Source organism: Garra rufa, chromosome 11 (assembly GCF_049309525.1).
Source record: "Garra rufa chromosome 11, GarRuf1.0, whole genome shotgun sequence".
Lineage (NCBI taxonomy): Eukaryota > Metazoa > Chordata > Actinopteri > Cypriniformes > Cyprinidae > Garra > Garra rufa.
This window is the reverse complement of record NC_133371.1, coordinates 29,605,771-29,625,262: the sequence shown is the minus strand read 5'-3', so window position 1 is coordinate 29,625,262 and position 19,492 is coordinate 29,605,771. Positions and strand designations below refer to the sequence as shown.

Here is a 19,492-nt window from a genome sequence, read left to right as displayed (position 1 = left end):
GAAAATTTTCTAAATAATTCAATGAATCATTCATTTAAGTGATTTGTTCAAAAATGCTGATTAATGCAGTAATGAAACAAGTGAAGTATTTATGAGTGCGTAATTGAATCATTAATTCAAAAGATTTGTTCAAAAATGCTGATTCATTCAGTAATGAAACAAATGAAGTATTTATGAGTGAGTCATTGAATCATTCATTCAAAAGATTCGTTCTAAAACGCTGATTTCTTCAGTAATGAAACAAGCATTTTTGAGTGAGTCATTGAATTGTTCATTCAAGAGATTCTTTCAAAAATGTAGATTTATTCAGTAATGAAACAAGTGAAGTATTTATGAATGAATCATTGAATCATTCATTCAAGAGATTTGTTTAAAAACACTGATTTATTCAGTAATGAAACAAGTGAAGTATTTATGCTTATTCATTTAGTAAAGAAACAACTTAAGTATTTATGAGTAATTGAATTGGTCATTCAAGAGATTTGTTCACAAACGCAACTGACATGTTCAAGGCCCAAAAAGGTAGTAAGGACATCATTAAAATAGTCCATGTGACATCAGTGGTTCAACCGTAATGTTATGAATCTACGAGAATACTTTTTGTGCGCTTTGTGTCTGCACATCTGCAGTAGCCAAAGAATGTACGAATGGGTGCCAGCTGATTATGACAGATCTGCATCTAGCAAGTCCAGCTCAGCACTTTGTTTTTTCCAAATGGCCAGTCACATAACCTTCAAAAGACACATCCAAAAGTGTTCTGCAACTTCACTGTGACTTTCAGCCTCTTAAAGGCCCATACAAATATCTTACTCATCTCTTTATCCACTGCATCTCACAATTTCCTAATTTATATTTTATAAGACAGAAAAAGGTGCAACTGTGAGGATGAATACAATTGAAAATTATTGTTTTTTTTCATTTTAATCCACTCTCACTTTGTCTGCTCATGCAAATGCAGCATTTTCAAACCAGGACTATTCAGGCTTGGACAAGAAAAGAAAGAGACAAAGCAAAACAGAACAGATCTGTGTCCCCTCTGCCTGAATGTGAGCATCTGTTTACATGCGGTAGAGCTTGATCGCACCTGCTCCGTCAATTCTCTGTCAAGCAGTGCCTGGTGACACAACATGCTGTTTGTTCACTAGTGATTTAGCAAAGACTTTTTATCCAGTGTAATTGGAAGGCCAAACCCCACTGGAGCACCCTAATTGTAAGTGGCTTGCTCAAGAGCGCAATGGAGATAGGAGACCTCGGTATCTCCCAAGTTTATTGATGCATCACCTGCTGGGATCATAGCTGTGAAGTTTGTGTTACTAGCTCGCACTGTTAGGTTTTCACCACTTTGTATGTGTCACTGCCTCAGGGAGTAGTGTGGGGTTTTTTGGTTTACTTTTTCACATACTGTAATTTCTTCCATAATAATGATAATGTATTTTTCATGAATTACTGTGGAAATGTATGTTATTTATTATGCAGTTTCATATACACTACTGTTCAAAAGTTTAGGGTTATTATACTTAACTAAAACTAGAACTAAAGATGAAATTAAATGGTAGTAGGATAGTACACCCAAAAATGAAAATTATGTCATCAATTACTCACCTTCATGTCGTTCCAAACCCGTAAGACCTTCGTTCATCTTCGGAACACAAATTAAGATATTTTTGATAAATTATGAGAGCTTTCTGACCCTGCATAGATAGCAACGCATCTGACAAGTTCAAGGTAGTAAGGACATTGTTAAAATAATCAATGTGACATCGGGGCTTCAACCGTAATGTTATAAAGCTTACAAGAATACTTTTTGTGCACAAAGAACACAAAAATGATGACTTTGTTGAACAGTTTCTTCCCATCTGTGTCAGTCTTTGACAAACGTTCACGAGAGTACACTCTTATAAATAAATAATAAAATAATAAATAAATCCCCAAAGAACCTTTCAGTGAACAGTTCTTAAAAGAACCATTTTAAAGATCATTTTAAAAATCTAAAGAATCTTTTTCCACTATAAACAACCTTTTCTGCATTTGAAAGGTTCCATGGATGTTCAAGGTTCTTCATGGAACCATCAATGCCAATAAAGAATCTTTTTTTAAGAGTGTACCACAATGCATATACATGTGGTGCTGCTGACGCAGGAGCCGGTGTTCTGATGTAGCCAGGTTCTGTGGAAGAGAAGAAATTGTTGAATAAAATTGTTTTCTTTTGTTTTTTTTGCACACAAAAAGTACTTTTGTAGCTGCATAGCATTATGGTTAAACCACTGATATCACATGGACTATTGCTGTCTATAAAGGGTCAGTTCCAAAGATGAACGACGGTCTTACAGGTTTGGAACGACATGAGGATGAATAATTAATGACAGAAATTTAATTTTTGAGTGAACTGTTTCCTTAAAGACTTTACATAGCACTTATATAGCAAATAACATCTGTTTAAATTAATCAAATTGAGTTTGTTGTGACTGAGGAACAATTATGTGTTCTCTCTGTTGATTTGAATGCTTTGTTTACAGAAGGGAGAAATCTGGCCCAACAGCACTGCAGAGGTGAACATCATTTTCACACCGCAGGAAGCCAGGATCTACCAGCAGACTGTTTACTGTGAAATCACTGGTACTTACGGTAGCAATCTGATAACAGATGTCGTGTTGAAATAAATGGATTTTTGCTGTCACAACTATGCTCATGCATGCTTGTATTGTTTTCTAACAATGCATTAGTATATTTGCATGGGGCGCTTAGGCCCATCTGCAGGTTTGCATTTGTTTGCATGTTCGACTAAGGTCTAACAATATTCTGGTTGCTTGGATTAGTAGTGACCTAGAAAGCCAGACTGTTGATATTGTAGCCAGTGAAATTTCACAGCCTGTTTCATTATGCTAACCTGTCCTTTGTTTTCTCATTTGAATACTCTGTACTTACGCAGGCCGTGAATCGCGGTTGCCACTCTGCATACAGGGAGAGGGTGTAGGCCCAAAACTGCAGTTCAACTTCGACTTTCTAGACATGGGAAACATTGTCATTGGCTCAAAACAGAGCTATAAGGTACATCTGTAGAAAACCATGTTTTAATCTTAATGCTAAAAACTAAAGTTTAAGATTAAATGGCATTGCATGCAATTAAATCCTTATTATTCTATAACCTGGCAGCTGCATTACACACTAAAGGTGCAAAATGGGTTCATTCTGACATTAAATGTAACTAATTAAAGGGAAAATTCTGTCATTTATTACTCGCCATCATGTTGTTCCAAACCTTTGCTCATCTTTGTAACACAAATTAAGATAAAATCCCGAAGGTTTCTGACCCTACATAGACGGCAAGGGCCCACATTCAAGGCCCAGAAAGGTACCAAGAACATCGACAAAATAGCGCATGTGACATTAGTGGTTCGTGAATACTTTTTATGCACAAAAAAAAAGATAAAAATAATGACTTTATTCAGCAATTTCTCTCCTCTGGGCGCCATTTTGAAGATTATCATGACGCATACAGGATGTGTGCTTTCCTCTGCAACAACGCATACTCTCTATACTTGTTCCTAGGGTAAAGCAGATGTGAAGAATTATTGAATATAATCATTATTTTTTGGGGTTTTTTTTGTGTACACAAAAAGTATTCTCATAGCTTCGTAAGATTCCGGTTGAACCACTGATGTCACTGATGACTATTTTGTTGATGTTCTTGGTACCTTTCTGGGCCTTGAACATGTCTATGGAAGGACAGAGAGCACTCCGATTTCATCAGAAATATCTTAATTTGTGTTCTGAAGATGAATGAAGCTCTTATGGGTTTGGAACAGCATGAAGGTGAGTAATTAATGGCAGAATTTTCATTTTTGAGTGAACTGTCCCTTTAAATGTTTTATATTTGAGTCAGTATTTGCTTCAACTTAATGCATTTTGTTAGTGTTATTGTCCCCTTTCTAACCTTCAGCAGAGGCTAAAAGACAAAACCACTTAGCGTTACCTCTTCCAAATCATTACACAGACTAAAGCATGCAGTGGTGGTGGGAGAAGAAATATTGATGTAACAGAAGAACCCTTCAAAAAATTGATTTGCTGTGAAGGAATAGCAAGCAGGATCTCACATCAAAATTAATCAGGATGTTGCTGACAAACTGCCAAGTGTAGCATGGACTCAACGGCAGTTTTAATTGAATAATAAAAGCCCCTTATTATCATTGAGTCTTGAAATAGACCAGTGTTTGGCTCAGTTCGAATATACTCAATTATGTAAACATTGTGGCTTTCCAATTCCTTTTGTTATTTGAGCTTTTGCATGATCCAAATAATATAATTGTCCTGAAAGTTTTGGATTGTTTGTTCGAATCTGATTTGTCTCTATGGGCCTCTTTTTGAGGTAGTATCCAAGAGTATGATTAAACAACGTAAACTGATCCCACATGGTGAAATAATGAAACAATTGGAAGTCTATGCAGGCAAACACAGACCATCTTTCTTGTGTGTTATCTCTGTCTGTTTTCTCTTCCTCTTAGCTGCTTCTGAGCAACAAGGGACTGATAAAGGGTGCATATAAACTAGTGAAGCCCAGTACAGTGCTGGGTCTTTGCTTTTCCTTCAACCCCTCTGAAGGCATGATCCCACCTGGAGCCTGCCAAACTATGGAGGTCCACTTCACTTCTGACAAACTGGGTGTCTTCTCTGAGGAGTTACACTTTAGTGTGGTGGGAAACACTGAGCCTGTTATTGTCACATTCAGGTAAACTTTATGGATAAACCCTTTAACTATAAACATGGCTTAATCCATGTTCATAGTTGAAGGGGTAGTTTCCCTAAAAATGAAAATTCTGTCATTAATTACTCACCCTTTTGTCATACCACACCCGTAAGAACATTAATCTGCAGACCACAAATTAAGAGATTTTTGATGAAATCCAAGAGCTGTCTGACCGTACATAAATAGCAATGCAACTGACACGTTCAAGGCCCAGAAAGGTAGTAAGGACATCGATAAAACAGCCTATGTCTCATCAGTGGGTCAACCATAATGTTATGAAGCTATGAGAATACATTTTGCAAAGAAAACAAAAATAACAACTTTACTCAACAATTTCTTCTCTTCGGACATGAAGGTTCTACCAACAGAATTAATGACAGAATTTTCATTTTTGGGTGAACTATCCCTTTAAGGCCAAGACACAAATGTATTTATTTGTTTATTTTCAATTAATTGATCTTATTTAATATTCTTTTCCAAAAGTAAAATTCATAACTTTGTATTTGGTTGTAAATAATTTTTGTATGCATTGCCTTTTCTGTCTATGAGGAAAATCATTTTGCATTTTAAACCTAGATGTATTCGCTCCCTAGAGGACTAGGTTTATCTGCATATAGTTTGATTGAAGTATTTAAATATATGTAGTTTAAGGCATTTGAATTTTTTCCTTTTTATCAGAAGAAACACTTGTTTCATGCTAGACACTGTTTATCACTTTATCAAATTCTGTCATGAATGAATTATTATCTAAACATTTGAAAAAGTCAAATGTCTTGCTTGGTGTCTGTTAAATGAACCTCTTTTGTCTTGAATTGCTAATTTTCCACAACACTAGTGCATTTCCTCCCAGTTCCCATTGCTTTCCATTGTTATGTACTAATGGCAGTTTTAAAACATTAACCCAACCGTGACATATGATAGATTGCCTGTCGTGTTTATACACGTTCAACCCTGATAGGAAACATAATATTAAAAGATCATAGTAAAACCTTTTTATATGTAGAAATTTTTACTTAAAAAAGTATGTTATGTATGGTGTGAGTGTGTGTAGTGTGAATGTAATCCAGATGTTCTACAATTGTCATGTTGTGTTGCTTCAATGCCATTCACAAATCTTCTCCCATGGCCTCATGGGATAGTAAAGTGTCTATTGGATGCGCTTTTCAGAATCTCGCTGAAAGATGTAGGTCCTCCATGTACTGTATTATGAATACTGTGATTTTGCTTTTTATAAACTGTTTTCGCCTACTATATATCTTATTTAGATGCAGCCCAAGTCGTGCTTAAGGGATAGTTCACCCAAAAATTACAATTCTATCATTAATCACTCACCCTCATGTCATTCCAACAGAAGACGGAAGACATTTGTCTGTCTTTGGAACACAAATTTTTAATATTATTTTTAATGAAATAGACAGCAACGCAACTGTGCATGTTCAAGACCTAGAAATTGTGGTACTTTTGTGAACGTGTGTTGAAGACACGGAGAGATGAAATTATTGAATGAATGCACACAAAAAGTATTCTTGCTGCTTCATAATAGGGCTGGGCGATATGGCAAAAATGTATTCTCGATAATTTTTTCCCATATTGAACGATAACGATATATATTTCGATATAAGCTGTTGATGTTGCCAGCTTTAAAATAGTATCCCAACAGTGACTAAAGCCACAAAAATTAAAGGGTTCATTAAATTACATTTTAAAGTATAGTTTATTAACAAAAACAGATTACAGATTTGGCCTTAAAAATTAAAACAACTTACTAAAATAAATTTAAAAAATAAAAGTCGTGATAGAGTATGGTAAATGAGAGTAAATGTACAAAATGTAAACATAAAATTATTGTAAAAACATAATTTGTAACAATTATTTATTTATTTATTTATTATTATTAACATAATTGTTTATTTTCTCTATTATAGGTTGAGCTATTTAAATTAGAGGCAACCACTGCATTTTGAAACAATCTACAGTATAAATAACAAAAAATTACGACACAGTTCTTTCTTAATCGTATTAAGTGCAGACAATTCAGCCATAATCAAAGTAGGCTACTCTCTCATTATTCTAATTGCAAATAGAGAACGAATATTTCAAGAATGATACAGAGCTATAGCAATACACAACCTATCATAGCCTACATACTAATAACAGCTTAGATATGTCATGTAGCCTAATTTGCGTGCATTGGGGAGTCACTCTCTAAACAAGGGGGATTAAAATTGCTTTTGAATGCGCGTGCGTTTTTTGCTTTCGGTTTCAGTTTTAACATTCGCGCCAAACTCTCAGCTGAGCTCATTTTTCCACTGAAATGAATGTTTTCGTTATTACACAAAGTAAGCTGAGCTGAGCTGAGAGTCACTTTTCAGATTGCCAAACCACTTATATAACGGAATTCGTGCTACCTATTTTTGTCGACAGTTTCAACATCTTTGGATAATAACTCGAGGTTAGTTTCACTTTCGTCGCTGCTTCCACTCTCTCTCTCTCTCTTTTTTTTTTTGTCGTCCTGGTGTTAAGTTTGCTTCGCAAAGTGCGGTAGGAAATGAACTTTGTACTTTGACGTGCACACGCACGCTGCACGCTGATTGACTGTTGTCTCATATTTCTGCTGTGTGATTGGCTCTTAGATTAATCCATATCGAGCAAAAAATGTCTAGAGCTTATCATCGTTATTAACATAAATTTTATCGCGATTCGATATGATATCGTTTATCGGCCCAGCCCTACTTCATAACATTATGGTTAAACCACTGATGTCACAAGGACAATTTTAAGGATGTCCTTACTACCTTTCTGGGCCTTGAATATGGTAGTTGCATTACTGTCTATGCAGGGTCAAAAGGCTATTGGATTTCATCAAAAATATCTTAAAGGGTTAGTTCACCCAAAAATGAAAATTAGCCTATTATTTACTCATCCTCTAAGCATCCTAGGTGTATATGACTTCCTTCTTTCAGACTAATCCAATCAGAGTTGTATTAATAAATGTTCTGGCTCTCCCAAGCATTATCATGGCAGTGGGTGGGTATTTCTCTTAAAGATTCCAAAACAAGTCCAATTAAGTGCATCCATCCATTAGGGCTGTGCAATTAATCGCAATCGCAAAAAAATCGCGATTTAAGCACATGCGATTTCTAAACCGCACAAGGCTGCGATTTTATCTATCCCCCCAACGGCACCCCCGCCCCCCTTGAACGTCAAGTTCATTTTATTTTCGATATAGCGCCAGATCACAATAGAAGTTATTTAAGGTTATCTTTCCTATAGAACAGGTCTATACATTGTTCTTTTATTAAACAAACTAAATTGCCTTATGTTATTTATCTTATTTACACTAATACATGTCATTTCTGTCTCTTCATGATCGCGTGATTACAATGTCTCCTCCGCGAAAACACGGACTGGATCGCGGACTCCATTCATAAAAACCTAATTTACTATGGCGCGGAATGCCACGTAATTCGTCGATTTTTGGATTAATAAATCAAAAGTTGGTCTGTCACTTAATTCAAATCGCGATATGGACTAGTGTCTGTGAAAACTGAAATGCAAAAAGACCGTTTTAATATGAATCCTGCATGTTCCGTTTGCTTCTGTATGTATGAATGGTGGAGACGCGTTTTATTTCTTTACTACATGCAGACTGAAGCACACGTGACGCTCCCGCTATTTTTTGGCATTTGCATCTCACATGAACAGATAAACTCAATCGCCAAATCGCTGCTGTGAGTTTCACTTTTACCGTTTCATTTGAGAAAACTAGCATCATATACACACAGCAATTTCACTGCAACCTGTCAAAATAAAACATGTAACAGAACGATATTAGTCCTGTATTACTTTTGTACAGTATAATGTAGGTGTTTATATATTCCTATTTAAATAATTTACTTAAAACAATATATATGATTAAAAAAATATATTACAACAAGATTAACCACTTAATTATTATTTAAACGTTTTAAACTAAATATAATTTTTCTTCCATGCATTGATTTTAACAGTAAATTTCTGTTTGTTTGACAAAAATTAAAAGGGTTTATTTTTCATTATCAGAAAAATTAAAACACATAAGAATTTCAAAAAAAAAAAAAAAGCAAAAGATTGTAGAGCCCTCAAAATGTTAAAATAGAGAGTTTTGGACTTATTTTTCCAATGAAATGAATGTATTCGTTATTGCACAAAGTAGGCTAAAGTACCGGGGGAAAAAAGTAAAATGGCTTATTTATTTTATGTTGTCTGTTGTAAAGACATTTTTACTACAGTTTTGTTTATTAAACTTAATACTATGTTATTTTATGGTAAAATGTTTTGTTATGCACTTCTTGTGCACTGAATACATCTAGAATGTATGTACTGTATGTAGCTTGTTTGAAAAAGCAAAAAAAAAAAAATCGCAAATAAAATCGCAATCGCAATATTCGTTCAAAAAATCGCAATATGATTATTTTGTCCATATTGCACAGCCCTACCATCCATAATAAAATGTGTATCACATGGCTCTGGGGGTGAATAAAGGTCTCCAGTAGCAAATTGATACGCTTTATAAATCCATATTTAAAATGTAAGAATCACTTCAATCTAGCTTGCGCCAACTAGTTGTACATGGAAGCCGCTTCAGGCGGATGACGTAATACGTTGGCGTTGCGCATGCACCGCTCAGAAGTGACAAACGCGCTGTGGAGAGATCAAAGCAAAAAAACAGTCATGAATTAGCAGTTCAAAAAGAGGATTTGTAGAGAAAAACACTGGCAGATTTTGATATAAGCCAAGAGGAGACTGGTTTTCCTTTGCTAAAGTAAGGAAAGTTTGGTTCCTTTGCTCCTGTAAACAAATGTTGGTTTTCACAACACTCACAGGCGCAACGACGACGTCCTACATCATTCACCCGGAGCTGCTTCCATGTACAACTGATAAAAAAGTAATTATTATGTTTTAAATATAGATATTGTTCCCCATTTTCGCATCGATTCACTACAGGAGACCGTTATTCAACCCTCGGAGCTGTGTGAGACACTTTTTATTATGGATGGATGCACTTTATTAGACTTGTTTTGGACTGATGAAGAGAAACAACCACACACTGCCATGATAAAGCTTGGGAGAGCCAGAACAATTTTTAATATAACTCTGATAGGATTTGTCTGAAAGAAGAAAGTCATATACACCTAGGATGCCTGGAAAATTAGTAAGTAATTGGCTTATTTGTATTTTTGTGTACAGTAACACTTTAATTTGTGTTCTGAATATGAACAAAGGTGTTGTTATGTGAAACCACATAAGGGTGAGTAATTAATGACAGAATTTTCACTTTTTGATGAACTTACCTTTTCAGCTCAGCCAGCCAGTGCAGATATCCTTTGCCTGTTGCAAAGCTTGACCTATGTTTTACATCCCTCCCTTTAATCAACCCTCTCTTATGACCATTAGCAAAACCCACCAATGTTTCTCCTTCACTCTTCGTTGTTTTAATCATTAGCTTATGGCTGATTAAATGAACCTGTACAGGCTGAACCTTAATTAAATGAACGAAGCAGAGCCCTGCCGAAATCTTTCAAACAAACTAGCACAAGCCATTTCCCTCTTGATTAAGATGGATTACCATTGAAAGTGCTGAATGTAGACATTCCAAAACTACCAATCTGCCTTGTCATCTAAAAACAATGCCACTCATTCCTCATTCCTCTGGACTTCCCCTCAACAGCCTTTTACTTTTGTGTAATTACCTGTCGTGCTACATTTTCAATGGTGAGTAGGTTTTCTAAAAGTTTCCGCATCCCTTCATCTCTTGCAGGGGGTGTTTAATTGGGCCTACGTTCCACTTCAGCATCCCAGAGCTCAACTTTGGGGAGGTGTCCTTTGGTAAATGAACTTGCGCTCTCCACTTCATCAGTCAGGATCAATGTTGGTGATTAATGCTTGTTTTGCATATGAGTTGTGTAATCACCAATCTTCTCTTACTGATCCAAGGGTTTCCGCAAACGCTGACATGTCGCCTCAGCAACACTTCAGTGGTGCCCATGAGCTTTGGACTGCGGATCCCAGGAGATGGTACAGGACAGGCAAGCATTACCAGCACGGACCAGGTCGCTCAGCTGAATAGAAGCGAATGGGGACCGGGAGACAAAACCGAAAGACGTCCGAAAGAGTTTATCTTATCACCCAGCACAGGCACAGTTCGCGCTATGGCTGAGGTTGATATCCAGGTATGTTTAGTCTTTCAGATGCTAAGCCAAGCCGTCAACATATTAACTCACTGAATACCTCAAAGCGATTTGAATCAATTTCCCTATGCAAAAGCAAAAGCAACCCCTCGAGACGATCCCTATGACCTGTCCGTGCCACAAACATCAACGTTCTCTCAAGAGACCGAAACTTTGGTCTTTAAAACTACGTGCAGCCTTAAACGTCCGTTCAGAGGAGACCTTTAATCCCTATTAAACCTCAGACAGCTTGGATTTTTGAAAAAGGGCCTTTGCATTCCATTAATAGAAAAATGGGAGGTGGAATATATTGGAAAAAGTGATAAATGAGAATAGGAGCTTCCTCTTTCTCCCTCTCTCTCTCTCTATAGGGCTGTGATTATCTCGCCCATACTCCTTTCACTGGTTGCCAGGTACCTTGCGTACCTGTCATGTGCTGGTCTTTTCCCATCAATGGGAGCTGTCAGCACTTTGGAGGGCTAATCTGTTGGATGTGTCCACCTGTCTTTGTGCTTCCTGTGGATGTAGGTGTCTCCTGTCAGTGTGCAAATGTGCCTCTCCCACTCTGTGAGACGAGTGTGGCTCACCCTGCTCTAATGAGGCCTCAGCAGAAGAATACGTATTAGGGGCTTGTGGTTAGTCATATTAGTAAAATGGGATGATATTCCCAGATTCATCACACAGCTGGCCGGCTGCCTCCCAGACATGTTAGCATAATAAAGGAATAGCACCTGGAGAGTACTTTGCTGTTCTTCTCTGTTACATTTCTCGGTGACAGTTGTCTGTGATCCCATATGTGCGGTTTCAGAGCTCTTAAAGCACTGCAGGGAGAGGAATATTGCTTTCTGAACTGTTTGGAATAACATGGTGATTTGTGGAGTGCTATATTTAGACAAGCAGCTGTTCAAAGGCTGTTTTAATTGTGATTTAAACAATTATAGTTAAATGGTTTTGTTTTATGGTATGATGACGGAGATATAAAATCTAATGTAGAATATCAACTACCTTTTAAAAGTTTGGTGTTAGTAAGTTTGAAATGAAGAAATGTTTTTGAGCACCAAATTAGCATATTAGACTGATTTCTGAAGACTGGAGTAATGTCTGCTAAACAAATCAGCTTTGCCCTCTGGAATAAATTACATTTGAAAATATATTCAAATTTAAAACAGTTGTTTTGAATTGTAATAATATTTCAGAATATTACTGTTTTCACTGTTAAGTAAATGCAGCCTAAGAGGCTTCTTTGAAAAATCTTACCAATGTGTCTTTGTTTTGCAGTTAACCTTTTGCTCCAACACCGTGCAAGACTATAATCTTGCTTTAGTTCTGGATGTTCAAAGTGTTGGAGAGGAAGTTTTGGCTCTCCCAATCAAAGCCAGGTAATATATAAAGTTACAATGGTGGCCAAAATTATTAGAACACTAGTATTTTCACCAGCAAAAAATGGTTTAAAGTCAGTTATTTCTATCTTTTGCTGTAGTGTGTCAGTAGGAAATATCAGTTTACATTTCCAAACATTCATTTTGCCATTAATTGTGATAATCCAGTGAGGTTTTTGTTTGCACAAGGAGTCTGACAACAGTCAGGGCTCCACACAGAGATCTGATCTCATCATCATCTAGTCTGTCTGGAATGACATAAAGAAACAAGAACAAACTGAGACAGACTAAATCCAGAAAAACCGTGGCAACGTCTCCAAGATGCTTCAAGAAACCTACCTGCAAAGCTGCCTGAGATACTATGCGCAAGTACACCTAAGGCAAAAGCTGCTTTAAACGCAAAAGATGGTCACACCTTTGTAGATTTAATTTAGTCAGTAGAAGTTAATTGATAAAGAGAATCTTTTGACATTATTTTTGATAGCATCCACATTTTACAGCATTTAAACCTTTAAACAGTACTGTAGCTTTGCAGGTAGGTTTCTTGAAGCATCTTGGAGATATTGCCACAGTTTTTCTGGATTTAGTCTGTCTCAGTTTGTTCTTGTTTCTACATGTCATTCCAGACAGACTGGATGATAATGAGATCAGATCTCTGTGTGGAGCACTGGCTGTTGTCAGACTCCTTGTGCAAACAAAATTCTCACTGGATTGTTACAATTAATGGCAAAATGAATGTTTGGAAATGTAAACTGATATTTCCTGCTATCAATAGATAGAAATAACTGACTTAAAACCATTTTTAGCTGGTGAAAATACTAATTTTGGCCACTACTGTATATAATTTTAGAAGTGGTTTCCACACAAAAAACTTATCTCTGAGTGTCCCTGTAGATGCGTTGTGCCAGATGTGGTCCTCAAGAACCCGGTTCTTCAGTTCCAGGACTGTTTCTTGGGCCATTGCTATGAGCAATCTGTTGAGCTCATCAATGATACTGACCTCCCTGCTTGCTACGGACTTCTGTCTCAGGTGTGTTTTATATTGCAGGCCTTTCAAAGTTCTTGATCTTGTTGTTCAAGCATGACACATTTCTGTTTCTCTGTGCAGCCATATGAGGAGAACCCCGCTCTTCTTTATTCAAGTCCTCATGCACGAGGAGTCATCCAGCCATACAGCACAGAACAGATCCCATTAGTTCTTCAGGCCAAGACGGTGGGCAGTCTGCAGGAAACAGCTCACATTGCTATTCTAGGCCGCCAAGACCCACCGTTGGTGAGTGTATGTGCATATTATATTAGTGTTTACTGTTCAAAAGTTTGTGGTCCACGGCTTACTGTTTTATCCAGAAATCTATCTAATATGCTGATTTGGTGCTAAAGAAGCATTTCTTATTATTATCAGTATTAAATGGTTGTTCTCCTCAAAAGGTAGTTTACCTAAAAATGAAAATTCTGTCATTAATTACTCACTCTCATGTCGTTCCAAATTTGTAAGACCTTTGTTCATCCTTGGAACATAAATTAAGATATTCTTGATGAAATCCGAGAGCTTTAAAACAAAAACAAAAACCAACTTAGTTCAACAATTTCTTCAGTCGACATGCATTCACAAGAGTACAAAGATGCATGAAGAGAAGAAATTGTTGAATAAGTCATTATTTTTGTTTTCTCGTAGCTTCATAAAATTACGGTTGAACCTCTGATGAACCACCTAAGGTTACCTTTCTAGGCTTAGAATGTGGTAGTTGTGTTGCTGTATATGCAGGGTCAGAAATCTCTCGTATTTCATCAAAAATATCTTAATTTGTGTTCCGAAGATGAGCGAAGATCTTATGGGTTTGGAACGACATGATGGTAAGTGCTTAATAATAGAATTTTCATCCTTGCTGAATAAAACTATTGAAAACCTGACTGCAAACTTTTGAGTTGTAGTGTTTGTTTACTAATACACCTAAATGTAACCATAATATGGAAATGTCTAATTTTGTGATAATGTTTATTGTGATATCAATAATATTGCTAGGAATGATATACAGTTGAAGTCAAAAATGTACACCTTGCAGAATCTGCTAAATGTTAATTATTTGACCAAAATAAGAGGGATCATACAAACTGCATGTTTTTTTATGTAGTATTGACCTGAATAAGGTATTTCACATAAAAGACGTTTACATATAGTCCAAAAGAGAAAATAATTGTTGAATTTATAAGAATGACCCAGTTCAAAAGTTTACTTACAAATGCTCACTGATGCTTCAGAAGGTAAAATGTTCCATTAAGAGCTGGGGGTTGAAAACTTTTTGAATTTGAAAATCAGGGTATCTTCTGTAGATTCTGGGCAGTACTAAATGAAAAAAAAATGATATTTAGGCAAAATAAGGAAAGTGTACACATCTTCATTCTGTTCAAAAGTTTTCATCCCCAGTTCTTAATGCATTGTTTTTTCTTCTGGAACATCAGTAAGCGTTTGAACCTTCTGTAATAGTTGCACATGAGTCCCTCAGTTGTCCTCAGTGTGAAAAGATAGATCGCAAAATCATACAGTCTTTGTTGGAAAGGGTTCAAAGATGGATTTAAAAAAAAAGATGTATTTCAAAATCGTATAGTAATAGTTGGAAACACTTAAAAGTTTTATTAATTTTTATGTCATTTTCATTCAAATCTATTATTTTTTTTGGGGGGGGGGGTAAATGTTATTTATGTAAATTGTCTTATTCAGGTCAGTACTAAATAAAAAATAACATGCATTTTGCATTGTACAATCCCTGTTTTTTTTTTTTTAATAATTAACATTTTGCACATTCTGCAAGGTGTATGTAAACTTTTGACTTCAACTGTACATTGGGCTTGGAAAAAAAAGCAATAATTTTAAATAAGTTTTGTTTGGAAAAAACAATTAAATTCTATTAATATAATAATATTTTTATGAAAAAAAAAAAAAGCTTTATTACATAGTACTTTAGTACTTTCCTGTAGATCAACGCTGAAGAATACACAGTAGAGCAAAAGGTAATTTTTTTATTCCAGGAAAAGTGGAGGGCTCCTTAAGAGTAGAAGCCTTTTTTTGCATTTTCACATGAGACACATTGCTTCTCCTCAGCTATTCCATGAGATGCTGCGTTAAACAGCGTCCCTCTATCTGTACTAGTACTGTCATCAATCATCAGCCGCTGTTTACATTAAAATGATTAAAATGAATCATTTCATGCGTACACTGCTTTTTCTCTTTGTCAGAGTTTATGCTCGCTGTTAATAGATCTGTTATCATAGCAGTTTCTGTCAGTGGAACATCACAAATGGATTTTATTACATTTCTGGCTAAAGAATTTCAATGCATTGCTCGATATATGCAAATTTGTTTTTTTTTTCTATAGGAGCTCCTGCTCTCCTGTGTTGGCCAGGGACCTTCTGTCTCTGTCACAGCTGCCAAGCTGAACTTTGGCTGCATTCCCGTGCTGACTGATGTCACAAGGACTTTAGAGCTGTCAAACGACTCTCCAATCCCAGCCAGATTCCTTGCTCAAATGGTGGGTTCTATTGCGACAGAAGGGAGGAATAGTTTCAGTAGTGTTTCTCTAGAGCCTAGTTTCCTCACCTGATGTCCTTCCATGTCACTGTGTCATGAATAATTTTATATAGATCCTTTTCATTTCCATTTTTTTTATTTGGTTACTGTTTATATTAAATAAGCAGCTTTGATTCTCATCACTGATAAATTTAGAATTAGGCTTTGTTTAATTAATCCCTGGAAGGATTGCATGGAATCACGCACACACATACATGAGAGACACATACAGAAAAACCCATTCAGATATTCAGGGCATCTTAGATTATGGGCCGACAGTCTTTGGTAAACTGATCCTGTCTTCTTCTCTAAGGCTGAAGACTTTCATAAGCCCAGAGTTTTTACCAAACATTTTCCAGCTTTAGTCGATCTTGAATTTCATTACAGGCGCTCGATAGCGTGGCTGAGTGCCAGGCAGATGCTGACAAGACTGCCATGTGAATTGAAAATACTCAAAACGCAGTCTTTCGCTGTTACGCGGCCATCTGTTCATATAGTTTCTGATAAACTAGTATTGTGAGATTTTCCGAAAGATATGTCTCTCCTGAGACTGGCGTTTGGTTCCATTGTAAAGCTCTACTGCACGATGAAGTTTAAAGCAATCAATGGTGTTAAACCGTCTAATGCAGGTCTGATCTTATTATTGAAATTTCAGCTGGCATGTTCTTCACTTGATTCCTCTCTCAAGGGGAAATCGCCCCAACCTCGATCTAGCTCCCTATCGACCCGGCTCGTCTATCTCTCTTCCCCTCCTCTATCTCTCTCCCACTTGCTTTGCCTCTTCTCTTTCAAATGAAGACTTACGGAGTGATCTATGTCTCCCTGCTGACCTCCTTTAGTCCGGCGCAGTTCAAATGATAGGGTCCTCTTTCTTCCCTCTACCTGCTCAAAGGCGTTTCCTCCTTGCTTGAATACTGAATTTGCAGTTTCCCTCTTCCAAGGGCAGACTGCTGTTGTTGATGACTGTGTTACCATTGGCCTCCCCTGGGACAAAACAATAAACTTTTTGTTGGTAAATTTAAACAAATACTATGACATGAGGTACACTATATTGATATATTTGCTTAAACTAAATCATAAATATCTTGCAATGCAGTAAAATTATAAAAATTACCCCATGATTTACTCACCCTCTAGCCAGTCTAAAAGTATATGACTATCTTTTTTCAGACAAATACAATCGAAGTTATGTTAAAAAATGTCCTGGCTCTTCCACGCTTTATAATGGCAGTAAATGGGTGTTGAGATTCAACAGTCCAATAGAAGTTCAATAATGTGCATCCACCCATCATGAAGAATGCTCCACACGGCTCCGGGGGTTAATAAAGGCCTTCTAAGGCGAATTGATGCGTTTATGTAAGAAAAATATCCATATTTAAAGCTTTATAAACCGTAATCTCTACTAAACTGTCGTACGCGTGTTCACGAGAGAGTGCCGTTTTAGTGCCGTTCAAAAAAAAAAAAAAAACATAAGAAATATTGAGTGGTAGTGTATATGAATATATGTTCTATGAATTCAAAGTTATGCAACAATATGTTATGGATATTGTAGTGTTTATTTAGGAAATCACTTTATGTACACTACCAGTCAAAAGTTTTTGAACAGTAAGTTTTCCTATTTTTTAAAGAATTCTCTTCTGCTCACCAAGCCTGCATTTATTTGATCCAATATACAGCAAAAGCAGTAATGTTGTAAAATATTTGTACTATCTAAAATGACTGCTTTCTATTTGAATATATTTTAAAATGTGATTTATTCCTGTGATCAAAGCTACTTTTTCAGCATCATTACTCCAGTCTTCAGTGTCACATGATCCTTCAGAAATGATTCTAACATGCTGATTTGCTGTTCAAGAAATATTTTTGTCTATTATTTTTATTATCAAAATTTAAAACAGTTAATTACATTTTTTCAGGATATTTTGATGAATAGAAAGATCCAAAGATCAGCATTTATCTAAATTTATCAAAAAAAAAAAAAAAAAAAAAAAAAAATCAGAAAAAAATACTCAAAATTAAGTGAGTTTTTGCTTGAAACAAGCAAAATAATCTGCCAATGGGGTAAGAAAAATAATCTTGTTTTCTGTTTGAAATAAGATTTTTTTTATTTTACTCATCTAGAAAATCCTTCTTGGTTTAAGAATTTTTTGATATTTTGCCAAGAAACAAGAAAAAAAATCTAAGTAAGAAAAGCATTTTTTGCAGTGTACAAATGCCCATACCTGCTCTTACGTCACAAAAAAGTGGATACATTCATTTAAAAATATTTTTCAAAGGGCTTCTCATATGAAGTGCTACCAAAACCCTTTACTACCTCTCATACTCAGTATATTTCTCCAGAATTATTCATGAGGCTCCGCAATGGCGCACAGTTCAGTGAATACGAGATATGAGTAAGGTTCCTCCTGAACGGTCTCTAACACACCATCTGCCTCATAAACACACTTTGCCACACACAAATATATAGGTCTTGCATGCCTCAGAAGCCATATCAGTTTGAGGAGTTGGATGAGAAAAAGTTAGCTGCCAATTCATCTCTGTGAGATGTTTACACAGTTTTCTGGAATACTTGATTCTGATTGGATAGTTTGTGCATTCTGTGGTCTTTTTTATTACTGCTAAACTATAGTAATAACAACCCAGCTCAATATTTCATGTCTTTTTATTTATGTAATAAGTGTGAAAATGCATGTACGTTTAGATGTATTAATGTATTAGATTGTGCACACTGAAACAGGAAATACTCTACCTTTAATTTCCTTTCTACAGTCTGCTCACTTTTTCCTATGAGGACTGTAAGAGGAGAGAGTAATGGAAATGATGATAAATGTGCCAAAAGCTATACTCAGCCATCAGGATGAGCCACACTCTTAAGATAAATAAAAGGCTATTAATCAGAATCCTACACCAACACCGGTTCTCTTTGCTCAGTCAGAAAACCCCAATTAAAAGTTAATGTGCAGGACATCAATCATTTGGCCGCATTATGAAAATTGATTTGAATCTTCCTCCAACAGTTATGGAAAGTAGTGGTACAAATTAAGCAGCTGGTGAGGTGCGCTTTTGCATGCAAAGACAAGCTTGCGCTTTTTTCTCATTGGTGTGTTTCTCGTTATGAGAAAATGAAAGAAAATAATGAAAGGAGGGAGAAAAAGTAGGACAGAGAGGAGGCGCTTCACATATGGGATTTAAAAGTGGAAAAAACTGCTTATATGCATATCCTCCATGTCAGTACCCCAGTATAGAGCAAATGTCCATCCATTAGCCATTCAGTACTCATTATAAAACTGACAGATGAACACAATCCCTTTATACTATCGCCAGTTTTTCCTACTCCCTTCAGATAAAGCCAATCCTGCTGGCAGGACGTATAGACAAAGAGACACACATATGTGCATGTTATCGCTACATGGCTGCTCATTTAAAACTTGTTCAATTGCAAGACTGAGATAAGATTTTGCTGAGCGGTTGGCTTTTGAGTGGCGTTTATTTGTGTCGGAGCCAACCGGGAGGGAATGATCATTAATATTTCTCATTCCCCATTAGAAAACTCATCCACTGTGGGATCATTTCCCCTGAACATTACATGAGACAC

The 19,492-nt window shown here is 36.2% G+C and overlaps 1 protein-coding gene across 1 annotated transcript in view; it reads left to right on the top strand.

Moving 5' to 3' along the window:
- Positions 1-19,492, top strand: part of hydin (HYDIN axonemal central pair apparatus protein) — a 100,824-nt gene that overhangs the window by 22,969 nt on the left and 58,363 nt on the right. Inside the window, exons 9-17 of the mRNA XM_073850652.1 lie at positions 2,517-2,616; positions 2,930-3,048; positions 4,503-4,726; positions 10,545-10,612; positions 10,721-10,956; positions 12,232-12,332; positions 13,227-13,362; positions 13,441-13,605; positions 15,707-15,859. Coding sequence (XP_073706753.1) covers positions 2,517-2,616; positions 2,930-3,048; positions 4,503-4,726; positions 10,545-10,612; positions 10,721-10,956; positions 12,232-12,332; positions 13,227-13,362; positions 13,441-13,605; positions 15,707-15,859 — 1,302 coding nt within the window. The remainder of the gene's footprint in view (positions 1-2,516; positions 2,617-2,929; positions 3,049-4,502; positions 4,727-10,544; positions 10,613-10,720; positions 10,957-12,231; positions 12,333-13,226; positions 13,363-13,440; positions 13,606-15,706; positions 15,860-19,492) is intronic.